The 22,829-nt window shown below is 33.9% G+C and overlaps 2 protein-coding genes across 7 annotated transcripts in view; one reads left to right on the forward strand and one right to left on the reverse strand.

The window, feature by feature from the left end:
- Nucleotides 1-259, reverse strand: part of HDAC1 (histone deacetylase 1) — a 58,094-nt gene extending 57,835 nt beyond the window's left edge. Inside the window, exon 1 of the mRNA XM_069818188.1 lies at nt 103-259. Within this exon, the coding sequence (XP_069674289.1) occupies nt 103-151 (49 nt within the window). The 5' untranslated portion in view covers nt 152-259. The remainder of the gene's footprint in view (nt 1-102) is intronic.
- Nucleotides 260-1,076: 817 nt separating this feature from the next.
- Nucleotides 1,077-22,829, forward strand: part of Src64B (Tyrosine-protein kinase Src64B) — a 284,478-nt gene continuing 262,725 nt past the window's right edge. For 5 of the 6 annotated variants that reach the window (XM_069818190.1, XM_069818195.1, XM_069818193.1 and 2 more), the window contains exon 1: nt 1,077-1,259. The gene's annotated coding sequence lies outside the window, so the exon portion shown is untranslated. Of the gene's footprint in view, nt 1,260-2,277; nt 2,297-22,829 lie in introns of those variants that run through there. The other variant, XM_069818191.1, reaches the window with a different exon arrangement.

A 22,829-nucleotide genomic window follows, 5' to 3' on the forward strand; every position in this document is an offset into this window, starting at 1 on the left:
GTCGCACCTCTTAGGCTTTGGAAGACCAGGATGATATATAAATATTTGACTTAAAATAATTTTCAAGTTATGTTATTTAGATCAACTAAAAAGTATACTTACTATCGTAGTAGTAACACACGCGCTTTTTACTATGAGGTTGTGTTGACATATTTGTTTAATTTGCACTATTACACTCTCCCTCTCTCTCACGTCTACAACTTAAAGCACTCACTGCGCTCACGGCCTTCTAAATGTTTTCATAGATGTATAAACATCACAGCTTCGCCGAACAGTTTAGCAGCTGTTGAGGGACGCTTTCAGGGATGCAACATACACAAAAATTCCCTATATCACAAGACGCGATAGTATTGTATTTTATGTTTGTGAGAAATGTGAAGGAAGTAAACAGATTAAATATTTACAAAGATGATATTATGTGAGGATAAAAATAAACACGATGAAGATTATCGTTATACAAATGAATGTGAGGCATATCATTGCGATATGTGAAATTCTCTGTTCAATTCAATGATTAACGATTGCCTAGTTTTGTGAATTATCTATAAAATGATTTTGAAGTCTAATTTTGTCTTCAAACCTAAAGTAATAGATATTATTACGTTTCAAAGTATACTCTATCTTAATTTCCATCCTTGATCTTATATCACATATATATGTGATCAGGGTATTCATCTAAAAAGTCCTTCAAATTGTATCACAGTCTTATAGAAAATAACTATGTAGGTGCTCTACATTTGATAATGGCTTAAATGTTCTTATAAATATCAATAAACAAAATATTTAAATTAAAATCAATCACATTTTAATTTTTTACACTTTCTGATTTGGTGTGTTGGTACTTGTAACACTTTCACCAACTGTGAAACAATTAATAAAGTTTGTCATATTTTTTGGCATTTAATTGGTGCATTATATTGTAATACATAGAAAACAGTTTATGTATAATATAATTAGATTATATTTGATTAGCTTAGTTTATTGGGATATCCAGGTGTTTGTTTTAAACCTTTAAATTATTTGAATTCTTTCTGATGGCTACACTGTACCTACATGGGAAATTACTGAGGCATAGTAAAGTTCATAATGGATGGTAATGTGTAGATTGGTTTGTACTGTCAGTAGTGTTGTTGGTAGTGGTGCTGCTTGAGGTGTTGTTAAGTGTTCTTTGTGAATTGGACATATTTCTATTTTAAAATCTATGGCTCCGTTAAAAGAATTTGAATTGATCAATTAACATTACTCTCCAGTGCAAAGAGGTAATAATCTTATATTATAATTTGTTATTGGGCGTTAATGATATAGCAAGTGGCATGGCAGAATGTCAATGCCACCAAGACATTAGTGTCGTTGACACTGATGTGTTTGAGGTTGTTTGGGCTACCTATCGTATTTAAAGAAACTTTTCGTACGGTATCTACTTTGTCAGTGTAGTTAAGGTTTAAATATAAGAATGCATTTTAATGAGTAACACTTAAAAAAATGCTTTATGTTAGTATGGTCGAACCATGTTCAAGAGAGATATTTTTATTGTTTTTTTTTCTTAATATTATTTTATTATGCTGAATATTTTTTATGTCGTTAAGATTACTTCTCTTCTTTTTATAGATCTTAGTTTATCAGTTTTTCAGTCTCAGTGTGAAGACATCATTAAAACCGAAAATTGTATATGTTAAGAACTTAAATAATATAGGCCTTTTATAAGCTAATATTTCTCTTACAAGGGAAGTATAAGGCTTTGTATAAAAGGAAGGATGTCTGTTTGTCACTCTCATGTGCTTTCAGATTATCCTTATCATTTGCGTTTTATATGCGCTTCCTGTACAGACACCAAAACCAGGAACTTGATTGCAGAGCTTAGTGAATTAAATTACTTATCTCCTTTGGAACGAGAATATAAAATTGTTTCTTGCATTTTTATATTTCATCATAAAGTTTAGTTTAATAATAGACATATAGAGGCTAATCTATCTTTAACTTGTTGTTTAATGTGTTGATGTTAATTTTACGGAGCCATTATAGAGATGGTACAGGTATATAATATTCTTGAATTAAAGCAGTTAATACTAGGATGCACATAAAAGGTAAATTATAATAGTAAGTTAACAAAGCGTATATTGTTACTAAACAATGTCAGTAAGTTTAAAAAATTCAGAGTTATAGACGTGGGTACTTTACCTTAGTTTTCATAATTAATTAGAGGAGCCTAGTGATCAGTGGATTTTGTGACTTCGTGAATAATATTGTATAATCTACGAAAATCATGTACATACCATCATGTGATTGTTAAATAAAGGTAAGTTAGCGAAGCTTCGCTTCATGCTTTTCTCTTACTAATTACTTATTATTTTGGAGCGGCATAGTTTTTATTAATTACAAATAAGTCATTGAGTTCGTTGTCATTCACTGCATAATACATATGTTGGACGAGTATAAATATGTAATGATTATTAGTTTCCAGTGCTGTTTGAAATGAAATTAATTTTCTGTCCTGGTTCATTATCTCATTTAAGTAAACCATTAAACTGTCATTTTCTGTTTGAAACTTAGATCAAGTGTAGGATAATGTTTTTTCATAAGAAATAAGGTGTTACTCTCAATATTGTAAGAAAGTCGAAGTCGTCGTCGTCGTCGTCATCATCATCATCATCATCATCATCATCATCATCATCATCATCATCATCATCATCATGTAGCTTTCAGGGAGTTAGGCCACTGTTGACCTGTTCCGATCTCAAATCAGATGTTGAGGAGTCTCTTCAATGGTCTTCCCTAATTTCTTGTGCCTGATGGGGTGTAATTTTTAAGTAATCTAGGTAATCTATTCCGTGGCATTCTGTTCACATGTATCCATCGTGATTTATAATTTTGGATTTTGTCGAGAACTGGGTGTACTCTTAATTCTTCTAAAATGTCTGTATTTGTTATAAAATCATCCCAGTCATCGAAGTTGTGTGTTCTGTATAATTAGGCATTGTCACAGATTTTCTCTCCCAATCTCTAAGATTTTCTTAGAGCGTAGACTACTATAAGAAATTAAGATACAAATAGGCCTGCCAGAAGCAACCAAGTGTTATTACTAGAGACGAGAATTTCATGCACTATAAAATCCCAAGATATTCATGTACTATCAAACTATGAAACATGCACGATCAAGCGAAAAATACATTAAAACATGCATTTTTGTTCCAAATTTCGTATTTCACTTCACTCCACTTTTTTTTTTTTTTTTTTTTGCACAGAGGTTCCTGCGTTTGTCAGTCAATAAGTTTTTGTAGGCAGAGAATGACCCCTTTACATCACAAGATGTTGTGGGTGCAAACGAATGAATCGTTTTCTGTTACGTAGTTTTTTTTTCTTTTCCTTTTTCAGTCCTGATTCCTGAAGTTAAAGTGAGGGTCATAAAAATCGAGAAACTGAGGTGTTCACTCAAAACCATTAAACATGCATTTAAACTGAATATAATGTACATTATATGCATGATTAAGCTAAAAAAATTGCTTAAATATGCATTATGCAAGGTTTTATCCTCAGAAAGGCCAAAAAATGGAAATATGCACGGAAAAGTACACACATTTGGAACAGGAAATTAATGAAATGGATAAGGATTAAGTTTGAGCTATGTCCTATAAAAACATGCATTTGTATGGAATTCTCGTCTCTAGTTATTACACTCTACAAGATAGGCCTATCCTGTAATGTGAAGCAGTAGCAAGAAAGTTAAATTATTTAAATCGTTAATCATGTAAGTACATGTATTTCAAGTACTGTACTGAACGCGAAATATGGACTCTAACCGCATTGGTTGAAAGTAAATTAAATATCTTCGAACGATTATGAGATAAAATTAAACAAGAAAGAAATTTGGATACCAACATAAGTTAATTTGCAGAATAAAAGCAAGGTGATTTAAATGAATATACCATGTTACTTGCTGCAAGTAAAAAAACAAAACTAAACATAGGATAGTTAATATAAGGACGACCTCGAGGCTGATCTCTACTCAGACACAGTGATAATTATTCAGAAAATTATTCCGAAATTTTCCAAATTATTAGTTGGAAAACAGTTTTCCATACAAACGGCTTGAAACTACATTGTGCACTCTTTAAGTTTTATTATTATTATTATTATTATTATTATTATTATTATTATTATTATTATTATTATTATTATTATTGTCCCTATCACCACGGCATTGCGCGTCCTCAGATTGCGGATAGAAGAGACGGCCTCCAGATAAGGAGGATAGCTGCGAATACTATATTGAATAAGCAGTCGTGGATGGACAGCCTATAAGGGGTAGTCTTTCAGCTTGGGGGTTGGGAGAAGGACTAACAACCCATCACTGTAAAAAGCAGCTTGTTACGAAACCCCAAAATAAGTCTCGGAATGGGACTGATTCTCTGGCACGACCACAGCAAAAGGAGTAAGGTTATGAGATTTGGTACTTCGAGTGTCACAAGTCTATGGATTTGTGGGAGGTGGGATATGATGGTAGAGGTTGGATTAATCTTGCTCAGGATAGGAACCGATGGCGGGCTTATGTGAGGCCGGCAATGAACCGCCGGATTCCCTAAAAGCCTTAAGTATTATTATTATTATTATTATTATTATTATTATTATTATTATTATTATTATTATTAAGACTGCGATTATGTTGTGATTGGTTTATCTTTCTCGACTAGACTCTCGCCTTGCTTGTGCTGTCGTGACAAACACGTGTCTTTCGTCCTTTTTTTTCCTTTATTTCTTTCTGTCTTTCTTTCCATTTCAAGCATTTTGTCGATAACAGTGATATGACTCAATTTGGTCAGAGTATATTCTGAATTACAGTATAAGCTTAGTATAATTTTATTAATTATATTGTTTAGAAATTTACATAAGCGTACAATTATAAGAACAATTACGAGAAAATCGTAGCAACTTTTAATATCTCACCAGACTGTTTTACAGAAGAATGATATGGTGATAGTATTATGACATATAACCAACCATGAAACTCATTGCCATATGCACTAATATTGTCAACGCGGTTTCATTTCTAACAGAACTGTTAATGAGTTTATGTAGACACCTCCCAAACTGTGTACATAGGTCTTCGCGGCAAGTAGACCATATAAAAAAATAGCTTCTCGTACTAATTACAATATAATAAGGTTGCGAAATCGAAGCTTGAGCAAAATATTGTAGAAAAATTGAGTACCCCAGGCTTTGAGTAGATAGTGATCAAGTTATCACACTGATCACTCAAGATTATGTGATCTGATCACGCGATCACACAGGGGGTAACGCGTTGCATTCACGACTTTGCTTCGCATGTCACGTGTTAGGGTAGGGATTCACTGAGGATGCCAATTCAACTGTTGTTGTTCAGTCAACTGTCCGAAAACGTCTGAAACTCACAAAATGATACTAAGAAGGCACCACTTATGAGGCAACTAGGCCAGGAGATAATGGAGTAGAGTGACCAGTTCCTTTATCTCTGCCAATTGAAATATTCTTTCAAAATACACGCCATTGTTTCTTAAAGAAACATTTCAAGTAAGTTTTCATACCCACAGTTAGTACGGGCAGCTAATTATTAACATTTTTCTGTCTCATATAAAGATTATTATAAACTATGCTACATATAGTGGAGCCAGCTCACAATGACCAGATCGAGAAAAAACGGACAAAAATGAATTTTATTCTTCATTCTTGAATACACTCTTTGAAGACACATAATCACTAGGGCAAGAAGTTCATGCATTTGCATATAGTTTTTCCATTGACTAATTGTTTGCTGATTAATTATCTTCACGGATCATCAACGTTTAAGCTTATTAAACCAAATTTTATGTTGCATACATTTGCATATTTTGGCATTTTTATAAATTGATAATATTTCATGATATTTAATTTTACTGTGGAATATTTTCGCGTTTAAGTTCATTAAAGCTGATTTTATGTTGCATTAAAAATGCATAGTTTAGATTTTTAGAATAAAAACATAATATTCTTTCTTTGAAACCTGGTATTGAGTGAAATTATTATAGGCTAAGCTAATTATTTTACCAGAAAAGTATTGAAAGTTTCGCTGCATGGCACAATTAATGTGCCGCTATCAACAATAAATGCAAGTTTAATCTCACCTAGTTTGACCTATAATATTATTTCATTTATTTATTATTATTATTATTATTATTATTATTATTATTATTATTATTATTATTATCACATCTTGATAGATAAAAGAAGGCACACTACTATAGTAGACATTCGAACTTTCAGGGGGGCAGACTGTAATTCTGACCATTATTTGGTAATTGGAGAATTAAGAGAAAGACTATCAGTAGCCAAGCGAGTAGAGCATCAAGCTAATATTAGTAGATTTAATATTCTGAAATTAAAGGATGAGGAAACTAAGCAACGTTATCAGGTTGAAATTTCAAATAGGTTTGCTGCTTTAGCAACTGCTGACGAAGCTGAGGAAGAGTTAGATGTTAATAGCGTGTGGGACAATATCCGAGATAATATCAAAATTGCAGCTGAGCAGAGCATAGATTCTCATGAAACTAAAAAAAAGAAACCATGGTTTGATGAAGATTGTTCCATTGTAGTAGATAGAAGGAAACAGGCAAAATTGAAATTCTTACAGGATCCAATCGTGGAGAATAGAGATAATTATTTCAATGAAAGACGGGAAGCAAGTCGTACACTTAGGAATAAAAAGAGAGATTACTTGAAGGAAAAACTGAATGAGATAGAAACAAATAGTAAGAATAAAAAATTCGAGATTTATATAATGGTATAAAGGAATTTAAAAACGGATATCAGGCAAGGGTAAACGTGATCAAGGATGAGAATGGTGACTTGCTTGCAGACTCTCATTCAATCCTGAACAGATGGAAAAACTATTTTGGGCAACTACTAAATATACATAGGCCAAATAGAAATGATCGGGACGAAATTCAAATACAGACTGCTGAGCATTTATACTGGAACCCACACTTTCTGAAGTCGAAATTGTGATAGAAAATCTGAAAAAGTACAAGTCTCCAAGTATTGATCAAATTCCAGCAGAGTTAATACAAGAGGGTGGAAGGGCATTATCTAGCGAAATTTATACACTTGTACTTGCAATTTGGGAAAAGGAAATTGTACCAGAACAATGGAAAGAGTCCATAATCGTACCTATTTTTAAGAAGGGGGACAAGACTAACTGTAGTAACTTTCGAGGAATATCACTTTTGTTGTCGTCGTACAAAATTTTGTCCAATATCCTTTTGAGAAGATTAACTCCATATGTAGATGAAATTATTGGGGATCATCAGTGTGGTTTTAGGCGTAATAGATCGACTATTGATCAGATTTTTTGTATTCGACAGATATTGGAGAAAAAATGGGAGTGTAAGGGTACAGTACATCAGCTATTCATAGATTTCAAAAAGGCGTATGACTCGGTTAAGAGAGAAGTTTTATATAATATTCTTATTGAATTTGGTATTCCCAAGAAACTAGTTCGATTAATTAAAATGTGTATTAGTGAAACTTACAGCAGAGTCCGTATAGGCCAGTTTCTATCTGATGCTTTTCCAATTCACTGCGGGCTAAAGCAGGGAGATTCACTATCACCTTCACTTTTTAACTTCGCTCTAGAATATGCCATTAGGAAAGTTCAGGATAACAGAGAGGGTTTGGAATTTAACGGATTACATCAGCTTCTTGTCTATGCGGATGACGTGAATATGTTAGGAGAAAATCCACAAACGATTAGGGGAAACGCGGAAATTCTAGTTGAAGCAAGTAAAGCGATTAGGTTGGAAGTAAATCCCGAAAAGACTAAGTATATGATTATGTCTCGTGACCAGAATATTGTACGAAATGGAACTATAAATATTGGAGATTTATCCTTCGAAGAGGTGGAAAAATTCAAATATCTTGGAGCAACAGTAACAAACATAAATGACACTCGGGAGGAAATTAAACGCAGAATAAATATGGGAAATGCCTGTTATTATTCGATTGAGAAGATTTTGTCATCTAGTCTTCTGTTAAAAAATCTGAAAGTTAGAATTTATAAAACAGTTATATTAGCGGTTGTTCTGTATGGTTGTGAAACTTGGACTCTCACTTTGAGAGAGGAACAGAGATTAAGGGCATTTGAGAATAAGGTTCTTAGGAAAATTTTTGGGGCTAAGAGGGATGAAGTTACAGGAAAATGGAGAAAGTTACACAACGCAGAGCTGCACGCATTGTATTCTTCACCTGACATAATTAGGACCATAAAATCCAGACGTTTGAGTTGGGCAGGACATGTAGCACGTATGGGCGAATGCAGAAATGCATATAGAGTGTTAGTTGGGAGGCCGGAGGGCAGAAGACCTTTGGGGAGGCCGATACATAGATGGGAAGATAATATTAAAATGGATTTGAGGGAGGTAGGATATGATGGTAGAGACTGGATTAATCTTGCACAGAATAGGGACCAATGGCGGGCTTATGTGAGGGCGGCAATGAACCCCCGGGTTCCTTAAAAGCCAGTAAGTAAGTAAGTAAGTAAATAATATTATTATTATTATTATTATTATTATTATTATTATTATTATTATTATTATTATTATTATTTATTACTTGTCATTTGTTAGTGATATCAAGAAATATAGAATTTTATTAATGAATATTTATTGGAATAATTTAAGGTTTTTAAAGGCATAATTGTATGCATATTTAGTGGCAGGTTTTTAGGGCATGAACTTCCTGGCCCTAATAATCGCTTATGAATCCTTTTGACTAGAATTTAGAAGATGATGGAAATAACATCGAAACTTTGTCACACAGTGAAGTCGTTATTTAATCTAAATTTAAATAACTTAATACCTAGTTCATCAGTGAAAAATGAATTATTGGACTCTGTAATAATAATATTAAAATCTTGTGACATCAGTTCTAAGATTGCAGTAAGTTTTTCATACAGTCGCAGAATTGAGTACGTAAGTTATCTATATTTGAATGTTATTTATTAATGTCAGAATTTACGTCTACTTCTTAATATCCATTTCATACAGTTTCAAAATACAACTTTGGTTTCCTCTACTATGCATTAGTTTGAGGATTATCTATGAGCAATAATGCTTTTGCGTGTTATTGTCAGGTTTCTACTTAATGTTGCTCGTAATTTCAAATATCCAGTGTATAGATCTAACATTTATTGTTATACAAAAATTATTTGTAGATGTATTTATCGGTTTACAAGCAAAACACATGAAGTCAAAAATATTACTTCTGAGAAAAAGGGTATTAAATTATATAATGTATGTGTATGAACTTGGAATTGGAAAATGAAGTACACATAAAGAGAAATAAGTTACCAAAAATACTATTTTGAGGATTCAGTTTTGTCAGGAACTTTCAAACGCCTTTTCTCAGAAGTAATATTTTTTACTTAATGTGTTTGCTTGTAAACAGACGATTTATACTGCAATCATTAGCAGTAAGTTTTACATTTAACACGTAAAAAATAAGGCCAGAAACGACATCGTGATTTTTGTTTGTATGCTACCTTGTAGATGACAATCTCGAGGTTTCATCTGCCTGTGTCTGTGCAAGCATTACAGGCGCTAGATTCGGTTCAAGTTTGTCGAGTATGGTGAAGTTCGATATTCGCCGATGTTCGTTGTGCAGGAGGAGGCCTGTCGTATTTGTTTCACCTTGTTATAAACATATTCGCTGTCCTCAACTTCCATACCTCAGCTTAACCATTTAAGGATTTTACCACAGGTCATGCGATTAGCTTTTCATTTGAAATAAAATGAAGTTCGCAATGTCTTGGTTGTCAGTGGCGAAGCTAAGGTGTAAATACTGAGTTGGCTGAAAAAATCTACTTACTTTATATTTTTTATACAGCAGGTGTTTATCGGCTTTTATATCATTTTTTTTTGTGATGCAGACCCCACAAGAAGATCATGACCACTCATTTTCACCCCCAAACATAATACAGGTATAACAATATAACTTATTTAGCTCAGAATACCTTGTTAGCCAAGGATATTTCTTATACCATTAAAATTGAAGTGTCCAATTTTCTCTTTCTCCATCGGCTATTTTAATAGACTATGTAAATGCAGTGTCGATCTCCTATCTTCGTAAGCTCATTTTGTTTCATACGCCAAATTTGAAAACGGTTTCTCTTTTAATTCTACAAATAATGACCTCAATGTTCTTTCAGTATGAGCCATTTTACACAAAATTAGTATGTAACACATATACGCATGCACTTTTGATTAAACTAACACTCAACAATGCAGCGCATTCACAGAACACGAACATGGAGCTACATAATATTATATCACGATTGAGGCTAGCCCCACGTCTTGCTAATGAGTCGTAGCGAATCTATACCCCCTTCTCCCCGGCTTTCCCGCAAGCTTGCGAGTGCCGCTGCCTGTGAGCTAGGCTGTCGCGCGTCGCTACGAAGCTTTTGCCACAAGCCTCTCGCAGTGGAATGACTGCTACCAGTGAATTAATTTAATTATTGGAAGGATCGGAGTGAAACCAAGTGTTACGATACATAGTTATTTCGAACTTATATGGTAAAATTGCCTAATGCCGTGATACCCTAATCCCGTGATACTTTTTAAAATGAGTTTCACTCGAAGCTCGATCATAACGCCAGACATCTTTCTCAAAAGAGTGCATCTTTCACCTACTTTTGAGACATCGGTGAACTTCCAAGCAAGATATCCAATCCTTTGATATTCAATGAAAAAAAGTATCACGGAATTAGGGGTATCACGGCATTAGGCAACTTTACCCTACAATTACTACATATATATATATATATATATATATATATATATATATATATATATATAATAACTCAAATTCTCTTAAGAGCTTCGCCACTGAATGGTTGCCTGTTTCGTGTTCGATCATTGCAGGACACTAGTCTGTATCACTTGTCGAGTTACACAGATACATGTATGCCCAAATGAAGGGTCCTGATCGCTACGCGCTTCTCTTAATAAATCTCAGAGTGTAAATATCATGATGTTATGTTTAAAGAGTCTGCAACGGAAGGGTTTCTAACTTCATTTAAACAGCTCAGTTGCGTGTGAATAGAACTACGCACCTATAGTCCATATTGTTGGTAGTGGTGTGTTTTATATTGGAGTTAAAAATGAATGAATCGTCATGAACTTCTCAGCAGTGAGTCTCAGCAGGCACAAAGATTGTGTAATTAATTATATATTTAAAAAATTGATATTTCAGAAGCTGAAACACAGGATTCCTTCCATATTATCGGCGTTGGAATGCCAATCATCGTGCAAATGATTTGTTTCTAACGAAATAATTCCCAGTGGTTTGGAAAATAAATAATTCTTCCTACAGTTCTCTCAAGGAGTGTAGCAAGTTTATCTGGTTCTAATCAACGAGGTCATCCGGCAAAACACTTTCGTGACAACTGAGAGAAGTAAACTGATAACCGATAGGTATTGAGATATTTAGAAAGAATGCCTTTCTAATTTGTCATATGCGACATCAATGAGTCTGAAAGCGGAGAGTGACGAAGTAGCCGCTAAAGTAACTTATTGAAGGAAATGATCACCACCACATTTACGAGAGGTAAATGAATTTATTCGGAATCCTGGAAATTACGAAGGACCCGCCGCACAAAAATGTCTACAGGAGAATCTGTCTCCGTAATTGCAACCCCAAATTTAACGAAGAAACAGTACATAACTATGAAAACAATAGCAAAAAATCACAACCATAACTTACACCCGTCATACCATGCTGTTACGAGCTAAGGAAGCTGTCTATTCTAAGAACATACTGGTAACTGGAAGGGAAATGCAAATTAAATTTACAAGATATTGTAGATTACACTAGTTCAAGAATTTTGGAACTCGTATCTGAAACTTACTTCTCCGAGAACAAGAAATATATTTTACACTGTAAGTGAGGTTTGATGGGGGTTCTGATCTTCTCAATATAAGCAGAGTCGGAGACAGGGCGACATCACCGATGTAAGTATATTTATTTCATGTACAGTACTAAAGATGTTTGGAATAATCCTCGGCCATAATCACTTCGCTTCTGAGTCATTCCACGTCAAATCGCACAGCAATAAGACACGACCTTCTCGGAAATGGTCGATTTTTTTTTATGAATTCCAGACATCAAATAAAGAGACCTGTATTGTTTTATTTTCACAATTATTAATTATTTGTGTAGTTATGACTATCTGAAATTACGCAAATTATGCGCGCACTGCTACATAAACTCACTTGGAACTCTGTGTCTACAAATAATTGAGATTTACGGTTTGGCGCATTTTAAAGACTAAATACAACAGTTTTTATTACTTTAGGCCTATCACTAATAAATTTAAAATTTGGCGTATTTTTTTAATCATTTCTTTTTCAAAGCATAATTACTATATTAAATAGCCAAGTTAAAAATCTGAAAAAATTATAGACTTGTTCCCTGATGTATTATCTTTAAACTACTGCATTTAGAAATGTGGGATCTCCACACATACATTTGTAACAATTTATTTTCCGGAGGCATGCACGCGCTCGCGATTCCCAGCTAATGTACTACTTGCAGCCATAGATAGACTAAAAGGCTGTCCGCGGCAATTTTTACGAAATCCCCCGTTGCATGTAATATCTGATCTAGCAACACTACAAAAGAAATGCATTCATTCATCAAATGATCAATACCTTAAGGAACAGTAAATATCTAAAGTTATCTTATTATTGTCAGAACAGCTAAGAGGGGGAGCCCTTCACAATGCTGTATGTTTATACTGTAATATAGCGAAGTATTTAAAGATAGCAGGGCTGGGTAAGGCAGTAAACTTTATGGCAGTAAACAGATGGCAGGAGACAAAATATAGAAGAGAAAAATGATCAGTCAGGGTTTGAATTTCACGGAGGGACGTGACTTCTATACAACATGAGTGATGGTAAAGAACGCGTAATATATAACAAGTGTTTAAATCCATTTGACCTTTCTAATCACGCTTTTCAAAAGAAAAGAACACTAAGACGCATAAGTCGCGATTTATTGATAAAGCTCAATTTAAAGGCGTCTTTGAATTTGCGAATATGAGATTCGTTCCGTAAAAAATCTATCAACTTCCACATAGGTCAGATGAAATTATATGTGAAGCCGGTAGTTCTTGTGATATTAGTAAACATGAATCAAATGAAAGTGCTGGCAGAGAGAGTGATTATCCCAGTTCTTATTCTAGCAGATCTATGGATACAGCGCTAGAAATCACCAATATTGAGGAATTAAACAAGAGTTTGATGACAATAGAATCCCCTATCAAGAAAAGAAAACGAAAACGATACCCCCGTGAAAAGTTAAAAAAATAAAAGGCTTCCAAGCAAGTAAAGTTTTTCATGTAGAAGATGCATCGTCATCCCTTCAAAAGTCGCCATATTTTATTTTTGACGGAATGCAAAGAAAATGTACAACCTGAAAATTACATAGTTAGGCCTATTGCAGACTTTTCTGAAAATTATTCCTTTGTAATACAAGATTGAGTACAAGGTGTGCATTGGAACAAATGCCAAGACACAATACATCCTTTCGTATTATATTTCAAAGAAGATACAGAAATTCGTCACAAAAATATTGTCATCTCAGAAAGCATGAAACATGACATCGATTCCTTTCATTGTTTTCAATCCGAAGCAATCAATTTCTTAAAGCAAGAATTCAACGATATGAAAAAAATAATTTACTTTTCCGATGGATCAAGTTAACAATACAAAAACAAAAAGAATTTTAAAAATAATTGCTTACATGAAGACGATTATGGAATTAGTGTTGAATGACACTTCTTTGCAACGTCGCATGATAAAGGTCCATGTGGTGGCATTGGAGGAACTGTTAAAAGACTTGCCACGAGAGCCAGTCTAGATACAAGATCCTATAAAAGAATATCAAAAAAAAAAAAAAAAAAAAAACTGTTTGATTGGTCACAAAAACATTTTTAAAGTGTCGTTTATATTTTGTCCATTGAATAAGCACAAAAACCACACTGAAAATTTGCAGGCCAGATACCACAATCTAAAACCAATAACTGGTACATTAAAATTACATTCTTTCATTCCGTTGTCAAAAACTGAAGATTTAGTAAAACAATTTTCTTTCAAGAAAGAAGGTAGGCGAATGAAAATTTAAAGTGTAGTGTGAATGAAAACAAACTTTTAAAAAGCATAATGTACAAATATTTGAGGATATCATAATAAGTAAATTAGCAGTGTTTTCTCGAGTGACTTGATCATATTGTGTGTAATCTTGCAACGTTCACTCGATCATCCAGCGCCGATAAACCTCCCAGCGCGCTTCAACGCTTCCCGTCCACTGCTGCTGCACCGACCGCTACACATTGCGTCGTAAGTAATTAAATTTCCATTAAAATATTGGAGATCCCATTGTGATTTTTTCTGGAAGTATTAAGAATACTTCAGTGCACCTAGTAGGCATTTTTTTTAGATTTTTAATACGGCTATTTCACATTGATATCTAACTTTTATAAATTGAATCATAAAAAATTATTTGTAATAATTATATTAAAATTAGTTAGTTAATATTTAACAAAAGACAGTATTTTAAGCTTTTAAATGCATTTTTCAAAAAAATTTTAACATAAATATCCTCGGAAATATGATGCTTTAAATGTTGCATTGTGCGACATTTTTAACGAATTTTAACATGCAATATTTTAAAAACATGTGGACTTAGGAGGAAATAAAAGTACACTTGTTGGTTTATTAGACCCATAGAGTTGGTAAAAAAATATAAACGCAATCAGAAATATGAAGGTTAAAATTTGTATAATTTTGTGCGATTTGACGTGGAATGACTCTTCTGTAGTCGTCTTCACCTTCAGTGGATTCATGAAACTAGAAATTGCATTGGAAGAAAAGGATCACATTAAAAAAAAGTTAAACGACTTGCAGTCATTAAAATCTGAGTGGTATTATACACTATTCTTTATTATCAACAATGATAGGCCTAGATAGTAAAATCTGTAGTGCCTCTGCAAAGTCTTTCACTATGAAATGTTATATCGTGGAGCAAAAGTATTAGAGATGAACAACTTAAATAAAATAATAGAAATTCCACAAGATCCCTCTTGTTTTTCATGCACTGGTAAGATTTTTTTAGTGGATTTTACGTATTTCATACCACCTGAATTTTCAGAAATAGAGAGCCACTTCACATAACGGAACTCAAGATTTTATGAAAAACAGAAAGAAGCTAGTTAAAAAGACCTCACATTTAAGTTACGCCTCATCGTGGATTGACCAAACTTTGTTATGAGTTGACACAACGAATGATGGAAATACGGATAGGCGATTTTTCGACGGTTCTGAAGTTCTTGAGAAATAACTCGGGTGAATTACGAATTTATCTCTCGCTTCAGTTTGATACGGAAAGCTATAGCAAGTGACAAGTGGTGGAGTGGATTACATTTGTATTTATTATTGGATTATTCATTGACATTTTGACTTGAAATTGAATTGAATTATACTTTTTTTTTTAAGATTTAATGGACAAAGTTTGACAAATACTGCAAAGAAACGGCCAACTGCTTCGTCACTCTGTGGCCTTGGTATTATATGCCACTAAGCGTACACACAATATTCTAATGCATGTTTCTGCTGTTGTAAGTGGAGCTCTATTACCTGTCAGAATGCTTTCAGAAGTAGTACTGGAAGCCAGGCGTAAGTACCTATGTAAGAACATGTAAACATCATGCCAGGAAATTATCACGTATCAACACACATTCTTATCTTTTTTCGAAGACTACTTTTAACTTGATGTCGTCCTCAGTAGCGTAGTTGGTATAGCGCTGGCCTTCTATGCTAGAGGTTGCGGGTTCGATCCCGGTCGAGGTTGATGGCATTTGTGTTTAAATACGACAGGCTCATGTCAGTAGATTTATTGGCATGTAAAAGAACTCCTGCGGGACAAAATTCCGGCACACCGGCGACGCTGATATAACCTCTGCAGTTGCCATAATTTGATTTTTTAACTTGATCCTCTGATCTCAATAAAAATCTACCAATACAAAAATAAACACAATTATTGCCATTAACAGTTCGTGAACTCCTGCTAGACAGTAATGAAAAGGACGATAATGATAGTGACATTGATGATTGTTGTGATCCGTGAACAGTATCCATGTACAGTTACCCTTAAAAAGAATGAGACGATTCTTGGTCGTCGGAAGTTAAAGTTCTACAGCGCGGTTCACTCGATATCGACGTAACGATAAGTACCATGAAAAATAGAACAAGAATTGTTACAAAGACCACAAGGACAAAGACCAGAATAAGGATCACGAAGAAGACAGCCATTTAAGGCCACGATTTCACAACTTAGCTCTGGTAACAAAATATCATTGCTTCTCTGTACCGAATGGCAAATGCCTGCTATCGGATCTACATTCTGGACTGCTGCTGTCACTGTCTTGTCTCGGTAGCTCATATAGTAGCGTGTCGGTTCCTCCGTATAACCGACACATCTCGTGTTCGATCCCAGGTGAAACTTTTTTTTTATTGAGTTGTAATTAATTTGTTCAGAGTTCCTCTACTATCTAATTTGTTGAAAAATATGGAATAATTTATGTCCAATTTTTGGGTCTTACAAGTGGGCTGAACCTCGTCAAAAAAAATAAATCTTACTTGGAAGTTAAAAGTATTCTTCCTCAAACAAAAATCATAAAAAACTAAAAGAGACCTGGTAACTTAAAATCTTGTCCACATAACATCAGCTTCTATTACAGCTCTAAGTCGATCCGGCATGAATGTCACGAGATTGTGGAATAAGTTCTGATCCCCGGCGAGATCTTCCCAGGTGTCAACAACCTGATCCCACAATTCGTCTCGATTTCGAGGACGTCGGTGGGCATAGGTGACTATCCTTCTCTTTTTCAATTCCGCCCATAAATTTTCGATGACATTCAAATCAGGTGACTTCGGAGGCCAATTAATGATTTCGATCTCAGGTCTCCTTTGAAACCATCTTTGAATGCTTGCGGCATAGTGCATGGGATGGTTACCCTGCTGGAACAGCAATGTTCCTTCGGAAAAACGTTCTCGGACGGAAGGAAGGAAAATATTTTCCAGAATGTGCTCGTAAGTTCCCGCATTAAACCGGCCATCGATGCGTTCTATAACGCCAGGTCCACCCCCAACACGATATGCTAAAGTGCCTCGATCTTTCACGTCGGTTCACATAGCGCTGATCATGACGGAGACCATCCTCACGATAGACACGGACAGGACCTTCGTAGTCACTCGAGATGGTCGTTTCTTCGGAGAAAATTACATTTCTCCAATCGAAATCCACTCGATTGGTAGCGAAGGCAAGACGGTTGACAGCTTGTGCTTCCCCCAATATTTCCATTTGCGCAGCCCTCCGGCGCCTAATACCGCGGTTCCTCAACCTGCTGATCACAGTCTGTGAAGAACCGGGAAAGTTAGATGCTGCTCTTATTTCGTTAGCAGTCCGAAAGGGGTCCAGTCGAACTGTCTCGAATAAGAGAGCATCCTCTTCCAATGAAGAAATCCGCGGACGCCCAGGAATAGGGCAATTTTTGACCTCCCCTGAATTTTAGTAACGATGAACCCCCTCGCGGCTGTACTTCCAGGAACACCGACCAAACGGCCAGCAGATCTAGCCCCATATCCAGCCTCAACTAGAGCTATAAATCGCTGTCTCATGTCACCTCGGTTCGCCATTAAGATGAGAAATGAGGGATGACGATAATACTTTAGTGTAGACATGACTATTTAACGTGATATAGAATTATTGAAATAAGGGACATCTTGCACAGTAAGAGTTCATAAATCAACCCTAAATTAAATATTTAAATAACAGGATATAACAGGAAGCTCAATTGTTGCGAAACTAATCAAATTAAATCTAATTACATTAAGTAAACAAATCCCAAGTTACGACACCACATTGCTACAGCTAAATTGTAGGTTATTAACATAATAATAATAATAATAATAATAATAATAATAATAATAATAATAATATTTATTAATTCTATACACTTGAGCTACATTAGGCATTGCAGCCCGAAAGAGCAGAAGCTCGTGCTCGGGCGCAGTTCAGATCAGTTATACAAAATATATCACAAAATTAAGAGAGTTCATTGAGCACAATCACATTAATAAATGGTAAAATACATACAGCATGTAATAACAGGGTCTATATACAAATAGAAAATACAGAAGTACATGAATATTAGAGTAACAATTTTTAACTCAATTAGCTTAAACAATTAAATAATTAATCTGATTTGTTTCTTAAATCTATGTGTGTTAAGTGTACTTAGCTCAGGATTAGCTCTAATTAATGTATTATATATTTTGGGTCCAAAATTTCTGCTGTGTTTTAATCCAGCAGTTGTGTGGCATTTGGGAGTATTTAGAAAGAAACTGTAGTTTTGTCTCGTCTGGTATTCATGAGGATCAAATTTAAATTTATTGTGGTTTTTATGGAAGTAAATCAGCAATTTTTGTTTATAAATTTGTTCTAGATTTGATACGCCAAATTCCTGAAAAATTAATTTTGTTGGGTAATCAAAAGGTTTATATAGACAAATTTTGATAATTCTTTTTTGGAGCAGATTTAAAGGACGGAGAGTCGATTTTGCCATTCCTCCCCAACCTAAAATACCATACTGAATTATTGATTGAAACAGAGCTAAGTACACAGTACGCAGAACATAAACAGGTAAATAAGAGCGTAGAATGGAAAATTTGTGGATTGTTTTACGCAATCTGTTACACAGAAAGGAGATATGCTTGTTCCATTTTAAATGTTGGTCAATAATAATGCCTAAATATTTAACTTGTGAGGATATACTCAAAGCGTTACATGAGCAAGTAGGTAGGTTACAATCATGTATAGTTATACTTATATTATTATTTATTTCTAGTTGCTCAAGGCCATGTGATGTTAATGAAAATGGTATTAATTTTGTTTTAGAAACGTTCAAAGAAAGTAAGTGAGCATCCAGCCATTCTTTAATGATATTAATACCACTGTTAGAATTTTGATAAGTTTCATTCCAACTCGAACCGCTAAATATAACCACAGTATCATCAGCATAAGAATACAGAGTACCAGAATATTTCTCAATGTCAATTTTAAGTAAATCGTTTATATATATTAAAAACAAAACAGGACCTAAAATCGTCCCCTGAGGTACACCTATATCAATGTTACGTGATTTACTAAGGTGATAATTTATTTTAGTTGCTTGAGTTCTGTTACTTAAGTAAGATTTAAATAATTTTAAAGCAATTCCATTAATTCCTAATCTATCCATTTTATTCAAAAGTATACTGTGATTGACCGTATCGAAAGCTTTTTGTAAGTCTAGAAAAATTCCTAGACATTTATTTCCTACATCTAATTGTTGAATTATTTTTGAGGTAACTGCCATAATAGCATCATCAGTGCATAATTTTTTTCTGAAACCAAATTGATTATCATTTAGTAGTTTATTTTTTTCTAAAAATGTTATTAACCGTGTTTTTATACATTTTTCAAATACCTTAGAGAGACTGGGTAATAGTGAAATGGGTCTGTAATTATTAAGATTATTTTTGTCACCAGACTTGTGAATTGGTATCACCACAGCATGTTTTAGGGCTGAGGGAAATACACCTTGAGATATGCACAAATTAAATATAAAGGCAAGTGGTTTAGAAATAGCTTCGATAATAAGTTTCAGGGTATTTGTTGTAATATCATCAATACCAGGAGCCACATTATTTTTTAAACTGTTTACAATATTAATGATTTCACATTCGTTTACAGGAAACATAAACATAGATGATATACTTTTATTATAAAGCTTATAGTTATGAGTACCAAATACTTTCTTTTTTATATTAGATGCGATGTCATGACTTACATTAGTAAAATGATGCATTGAATAGGTCCGTGGTTATGCGTTGGACGACAAAACCAAACATCGAAAGTTCGAATCTTGCCGAGGAATATAACTTCTTGCTTTGTATAATGTAAATCAGACTTCTAACTACATTTATATTTCTTACATTTATTAATATTTATAGCCAACATTGAATTAGTAAAGAAAAGACTTTAGAAAGCTCATATGGAATTTGTGATCTGTAGTGACATAAATATAGATTATCTCTCGGAACTTTTCCGTAAAAGTAAATTAAATTCACTCCTTGAAACTGGAAACCATAGTCGTAGAGTCATTTTCCCACTTGCATACAAGCTGAAATAGCACAGCCATTGATAAAAGTTTTGTACACAGAATTAGACTGACAGAACCTATTCGACAGAACCTATAATCAATGGCTTGTCTGAACATGATAAACAAATCCTAAGTGTTTCCAATGTCACTGAACAATTTCAAAATATTAATTTAAAAACTAAAAAAGGGTCGTAAATGCTGTAGCCTATCTAGTGATTATTTACATTTATGTCTACGAAATGAATCTTGGGAAAACGTATATGATACTGATACTACTGATATTAAGAGTAAATGTATAGTATTTTTCACTTAATTTCAGAATCGCTTCAGTGGATGTTCTCCACTCAATGTTGTAAAAAAATTCAAAAGTAAAAACATGTAGATATCGCAGGGACTTAAAAATCTCATGTATTAAAAAGAAGAATCTATATGTAATGAGTTGCAATGTAATGATCCTCATGTTCTTAAATACTACAAGAAGTACAGTGTAATTTATTAAAAATTATGAAAGAGGGAAATAGAATACATTTGAATAGAAAAGTACAAAATTCAGATAATGCAATTAAAGCTATTCGGAATATTATTAAAGTTAAACTTGTAGATATCCTAAGAAAGAAAATATTTTTTCATTAAAACCAATGATTATAAAGTAGAGGATCCCAAATCTATTGCAAATTCTTTTAACGTCTTATAATATATAGTAAAGAAATATTATTGACAAATTAAACATTCAAGATTTTGCAAAAGATACTGCAATTGGTAACTTCACAGATGCATGTAATAATTAGTATTAATATATGTAATTAGTCAATAACTGCAAAAGTGCTTTTTCGTTCAATCATAGCATGAATAAAATTGAATTCACATTAAATTAAACACTATTGCAAACACGTAGATAAAATAGTTCAAATCAACTGAAGGGGTGAGAATGAAATAATCCAAAGCCACACTTTTAACAAAAATTGTTTTTGTGCGAGTGCATTTCTTACACATATGGGAAAGCTACTAATAAAATATTGTAATAATTACTCAACAAATGACATAGCCTAAGGACTCTAAACCTTTATAAAAGTGTGTCTGTGTGGCTTAGGAATATTTTTTAATTTCATTTTAATTGTTAGTTTTTAATACATATGCATTTACATTGTATGTGTGTATGTATAAATGCATTCATTAGATTAACGTTTATAATATTATAACTTGTAATTTTGTATTGTCTGTGATCATTAACACTTAATCTGAGGACTTTTTAAAACTCTATTTCAACGTTATTTAGCTATTTCAAAGTTATTTAGACAAAAAAAAAATAGTTGTGTAGACGAGGAATCGAACTCGCTCTCTTCTACACAACACGCAGAAGTCTTAGCGTCTGAGCTATTGAAACGACACGAAAGCTTTCCTTTCTGTGCGGAGTGTCAATCTAGTCATGAAGGTCCATTGTCGATTTAACTACACGATTTATGTATATATTTATCTTTCATTTACGCAATATTATCATATTTTTTGCAGTTTTTGAAGTGAATTTCGGAACGATGCTAGTAACAAACCAAATAGACTGAATTTAAATAACTCAATATTCGTTATCTTGTGTATCAGTGCTCTGGTCTCTGATCATGCGCAGTGTCTTACATCTGAGACTTAGGAATATTCAATCGTCTCATCCTTTTCTAGGGAAACTGTACATTTTAACCCTGCGTTGGTGACGTGGGGTTTGACACACCCCACCTTGCTTTGTTTTTTGTTTGCTACTAGATCACTCTGGTTTGTTACGTGGGGATTCGTCTAGCTGCTTGAAATACTTCCTTCAGTATGTTCCATGTCATATTCAAAAAAAGCCAAAAAATGAAATGGGGTATCTCAAACCCTACGTCACTACTGATGTAATTTTTTTCAGATCACCAGCGCAGGACAACAGTGATTATATTTAAATATCCGAATAATTATATTTTTACTTCATAAATGATAGTCCTAAGTAATTATCTTTACATTTCTAATGTATTCACATTAACTGTAACTTAGATAAGTTACAATAGCAGTATTTCGCATTATTATTATTATTATTATTATTATTATTATTATTATTATTATGACAGAAGCCTTTAACACAGCTGCGGACAGTGAAAGTACCAGTTAGCCGTAAGAAATAAAACATACACACTGTAGTGTAGTAATGGATAATAAAGTGTTCAACAAATTTAAACATATGGTCTAAATGCAATCGAACGGTCTTAGACATACCTACTAGGTCTTAACGTTACAACCCATTACATGCTATACCAGACCTGGGCGTTAATAGCTCAGTTGAGATACTGCAGACTACCCCTTAACTTCCCATGCTACATTCCCCGGTAGGGACAGTTATGTATCGGACCGGTGCGAGTAGACCTGAAGGCAAGCATTGATGAATGACGGATTGTATAAGGCATACATCATAGCTTTCGGCTCTCGCTCATCTCCTAAAATCCATCACTCACGCACGATGCTTTACTATGTGTTCGTTTCTAAAGCTGTGAAGCGAAAAGGACATGGGCGGGAGTATCTTCTTTCCTTTTTCCTTCCTCTTTAT

This window comes from Periplaneta americana, chromosome 2, assembly GCF_040183065.1.
Source record: "Periplaneta americana isolate PAMFEO1 chromosome 2, P.americana_PAMFEO1_priV1, whole genome shotgun sequence".
Lineage (NCBI taxonomy): Eukaryota > Metazoa > Arthropoda > Insecta > Blattodea > Blattidae > Periplaneta > Periplaneta americana.